At 43.3% G+C, this 4,827-nt stretch overlaps 1 protein-coding gene across 1 annotated transcript in view; it reads left to right on the top strand.

Annotated features, from left to right (window-relative positions):
* Positions 1-3,811: 3,811 nt before the first annotated feature.
* CRHBP (corticotropin releasing hormone binding protein) overlaps positions 3,812-4,827 on the top strand; it is a 16,678-nt gene continuing 15,662 nt past the window's right edge. The window contains exons 1-2 of the mRNA XM_011996336.1: positions 3,812-4,314; positions 4,696-4,789. Coding sequence (XP_011851726.1) covers positions 4,234-4,314; positions 4,696-4,789 — 175 coding nt within the window. The 5' untranslated portion in view covers positions 3,812-4,233. The remainder of the gene's footprint in view (positions 4,315-4,695; positions 4,790-4,827) is intronic.

Raw genomic sequence — 4,827 nt, 5'->3', positions numbered from 1 at the left:
TGTCCTCGTAAGTGGGAACTAAATGATGAGAACAAACACATGGACACACAGAGGGAAATAACACATACTAGGGCCTGTTGGAAGGTGGAGGGTGGGAGGAAGGAGAGGATCAGGAAAAATAAGTAATGGGTACCAGGCTTAATACCTGGGTGACGAAACAATCTGTACAACAAACTTCCATGACAGACACACATTTACCTATGTGACAAACCTGTACATGTACTCCTGAAGTTAAAATAAAAGTTTTTAGGCTGGGCGCCGTGGCTCATGCCTGTAATCCCAACACTTTGGGAGGCCGAGGTGGGCGGATCACAAGGTCAGGAGATCGAGACCACCCTGGCTAACACGGTGAAACCCCGTCTCTACTAAAAATGCAAAAAAATTAGCCTGGGCACCTGTAGTCCCAGCTACTTGGGAGGCTGAGGCAGGAGAATGGTGTGGACCCGGGAGGTGTAGCTTGCAGTGAGCCAAGATCCTGCCACTGCACTCCAGCCTGGGCAACAGAGCGAGACTCCATCTCAAAAGAAAAAAAAAAAAGAAAAGAAAAAATAAAAGTTTCAGCAAGCCCACTTCTGCATATTTTTCCAAAAGAATTGAAATCAGTATGTTGAAGACATACCTGCACTCCCATGTTTGTTGCACCACTATTTACAATAGCTAAGATGTGGAAACAACGTAAACGTTGATGAATGAATAAAGAAAATGTGGAATATACATACAAAGGAATATTACTCAGTCAGAGAAAAGAGGAAATCCTTGTTATATACTACAGCATGGATGAACCTTGAGGACATTATGCTAAGTGAAAGATGCCAGCCACAAAACGGCAAATACTGCACGATTACACTTATATGAGGTATCTAAAATAGTGAGACTCATAGAAGCAGACAGTAGAATGATAGTTGCAGGGATTGGGAGGAGGGTAAAATGGGGAATCACTAATAATGGGTATAAAGTTTCAGTTATGCAAGATGAATAAGTTCCAGAGATCTGTTGTACAACGTTGTGCCTATAGTTGATAATATTGTGTTGTGTACTTAAATATCTTTTAAGAGAGTAGATCTTGTGTTTTAACTCTTCTTACCACAATAAAATAAAAATAATAGCTAAATTCATTCAAACAAATCATCTTGAAAGCAACTGAAAACTATTTGGTGGTGGTTGTTGTTGGTTAACTACAATGAGTTTTATTCAGTAGTCTTTACTTCTTAAAGAACGCAATAATATGTTCCATTTTCTAACATTCCAGCTAATTCATTAGTCAGGAAAGGAAAAAGGAAGTTCATCTAAAGCATGGATTAGTGATGTTCTATGTTGATGTGATAAATAAAAGAAAAAATTTATCATTACAGGTCATATTACAACTTCTAACTTGAATGCAGAGGGATTTTGTGGTCACCCTGAAAACATGGCCTATAATGTGACTGTGAAAGTCAAGTGCAGCCTGTGGAGGCTGTGCCATGATGTGTCAGAAGTTCTCTGTGTGCGTCTCATCAGTCTAGGCACAATTTTAAATTCTGCACCTGCCCCCATGTCCATGCATTGAATATGGATCTGCTATTGTGTGGCCACCTTGGCCTTCAGGATTAACATAGGTGACAATTTGCTCTGGGGCTTTGTGAAAGAAAAAAATGTCTTAATCCTACCTAACAAAAAGAAAGTATTAGCCCTGCCTAACAATAGTTGAAGACCCAAAAAACACCTATCAGGGACTGTATAACATCAACATTGGAGAAGCTATCTGGAAAAATACGGAGAAAAACTGAAATATTTGAAAAGAATGGAGGTTAACATACAGATAATTTCCAATCAGCATACTTGGGGACTCTGAGTTTACCCAGAACATATTTTTTTAAAAATCCAGTTTGCTTGAACAAACAACTTTCAAATATTAAGCTAATTGTTTGAATGACCAAAGCAGTCCATGAAAATAATTTATCCTTGGTCTTCACACATAGGCCTACTTATTGCCCAGAAACTTTTTCTTCTGCCTAATCCAAATTACTCTTCCATTTCTCTCACCTATTTTTAATACTTCCTCTCAGAGAGAATGGCTACCTGGCTTCTCCTTGTCTTCCAATTTAATCTTCTTAGTTTTCCTCCATCGGTTGTAGTTTCCATCTTTTAATTACCATAATTTTTTTTTTTTTTTTTAAAGAAAAGGTAGTTTCCACTGGCTTAGTAGATATTTACCAAACTGGAGAAAACTACACATTAATTTATCCACCTAGAATTTGGTGGGAATGAGGTTCATCTTGTACTATAATTTGTGGATTAAGTAAAATCAGATGCTATGTTATGATGTTTGTAAAATCAGTCACTATGTTAGCGCTCACTCATCCCAGCTCTTGCTGTGTGTGGTTCCTGAGGAGGGGGCATCATGAGAGCCGGGTGGGAACATCAGTGTTGTCCGTGCATGTGTGTGTGCACATGTGCACATGAGCATATGCTTGTAAAGGGGCTGGTTGAAGAAGAATGTGTCCTTGGTGATGCTAACAAAGCAACATTGAGCTGGAGTGAATCAGGTGCCAGACCCCTGAAGAGGCAGAGGTCTCCAAGGTGGGTGCTGGACTGAATTCTGTGAATAGGCCAAGGACTGTGGCTAAATCAATGGGAAAGAGAAGAGGGCCTGTGGCATGCCTGGTGAATGGGCCTGAGGCTCCCTCTAGGCACAAAAAGGGTGGGAGATAGACCTGAAGATGGCCTGGCATGTTTGAGGCCAGCAAGTTTGGGTTAACTTGTTTGTTTTCCTCCTCTTTGATTCTTCTCAGGTTTCTTTATAACCTTTTAAAAATTCAGGCATCTAAACAGCCCTTGGGATGAGAAGGGCATGATGGTCAGTGTCCACGAGCTTTAGGTATTCTTTTCCCTCTCACTGTCTATGGTCTGAGAACTGCTTACACAGTTGGGCTGTGGCAGAAAGGCCTCCTGATTAAACCAACAAAAAGAACACCTCTCCAGACCTCAGAATTGTCCTGACGTGAAAATATTCAAGTTCTGACACTGCCAGGATAATCACTGTTTGAGTATTTTAAAATGGAAAACACATTTTCCATTCTTCCTTCCTTTATAACTCTGTATTATGGTCTATTTGTAATAATTGTAATAACAATGCTTGGTGCAGAGACTGGAAAGGGGTAAGAAAGCCAATAGTGGAGCGTCCTCATGTTTCCCACAATTTTGGACACAAAGAAGAAATTCTCTTCTCTCCTGATAAGCAGAGATAAGCTTATACTTATCTCTGGATCCCTAAGTCATCTTTTTAGCCCTGTAAATTTGCTGGTGAGCAGTTACAATAAAGCTTCCTGGCAGTTCTTTCTACCAGAGTGTTAAAGTAATCCAGGTATTTGAATGCATGAAATGGAATGACTTAATCTCACCTCCCAGTGGTTCAGATGGATGCAAAGGTCATGGCTACAGCTACCTGGTCTAGGAGTGTGTACATCATGTAAATATTCAGGTCAAGTGACAGAGTTCAGCTAAAATCCAGAAGTCCACTGACACCAGAGTTAGTTTTCCATGAAAGAAATGCCTGTAAGAAACTGGACCAGGATAAAGCAAAGAGTAAGGGGCAGGAAGAAAGCTTATAATTGCATTACTGCAATATTCTGCAAAATCAGACTTTTGCTTCTGTTTCACCTCTCTTTAAAGCTGAAAATGCCTCAAGTTTCTTACTGAGAGGCATGAGTAATTGCATGAATACTAAATTCTTTGACAATTTCTAGCATGGTTTCATCCAAGGTTATGTGATGAGGCTGCAAAATATAGGCTGTATGTGTTTGGGTATTTTATGCATGTATGTAACTTTGTCACTTTGATTTGCAAAATGGAAAATTCCCTGAATGCCCACAGAAAAGTATAATGTAGCATTTGGCAGGTCAACAAAATGCCCTCCCTTATTCTTTGTCTCCGCCTCATTCTCCAACACTTTAGTGCACTAAGTTGTAGTGACTGAAATCATTCTTGGTGAATAATGCTGGGCCACGCTGAAAATTTGTGGCTGAGAGCTGGACCCTCGTCATCGCCACGTACTTTGTCAATGAGACAGGGTAACCCATGGTTACTGAGCTCTGATCAGCTAAGGGGCAGAGAGCCTCCGCTCCCCACTGCTCTATAAAAGAGACCCAGCTAAGGGACCCTACCAGCTTCTAGCTCTCAGTCTGCGCGAGGGTGTGGGAAGGAAAGCCCAGGACCTCCGGAGCAGAGCACAGCAGCTGCAGAGGCAAGGCCAGCATGTCGCCCAACTTCAAACTTCAGTGTCACTTCATTCTCATCTTCCTGACGGCTCTAAGAGGGGAAAGCCGGTACCTAGAGGTGAGCCGACCCTGGACTGACCCATCTCACCTTCCTTGCGTGTTAGCCCTAGGCGGCAGGCAGGCTGCCTCTGCTAGCAGCCTTTTGGGGTTCGCTGTTTCTTCCCTCTCTGCTGGATGCTCTCTTGCCCCTGGTTTCCCCTATCCTGTTCTCCCTCCTTGCCTCTGAGCATCCCAGACTGCCTGCCTGCCTCTGACCGCTGGGGATGCCCCGGCCGGATGGAGAGGGTCTAAGACCTTCCCATCTTCTCCCGACACGGGAAAATATTACCCCTCTCTCTTTATTTGCTATGCTGAGTGGCAGGGAGGGTGCCCCGCTCCTGGCCCCCTTTTTTATCCCCAGCCCTTGAACTTTTCCGGACTGACCCATGTTCCTTGCCAGCTGCGGGAAGCGGCGGACTATGATCCTTTCCTGCTCTTCAGCGCCAACCTGAAGCGGGAGCTGGCTGGGGAGCAGCCGTACCGCCGCGCTCTGCGTGAGTCGAGGCTGCCTGGCTCGCGGGCGCCCGGGACG

This window comes from Mandrillus leucophaeus, unplaced genomic scaffold (assembly GCF_000951045.1).
Source record: "Mandrillus leucophaeus isolate KB7577 unplaced genomic scaffold, Mleu.le_1.0 Scaffold114, whole genome shotgun sequence".
Taxonomy (NCBI): domain Eukaryota; kingdom Metazoa; phylum Chordata; class Mammalia; order Primates; family Cercopithecidae; genus Mandrillus; species Mandrillus leucophaeus.
This window is presented reverse-complemented; position numbering and strand designations above follow the sequence as displayed.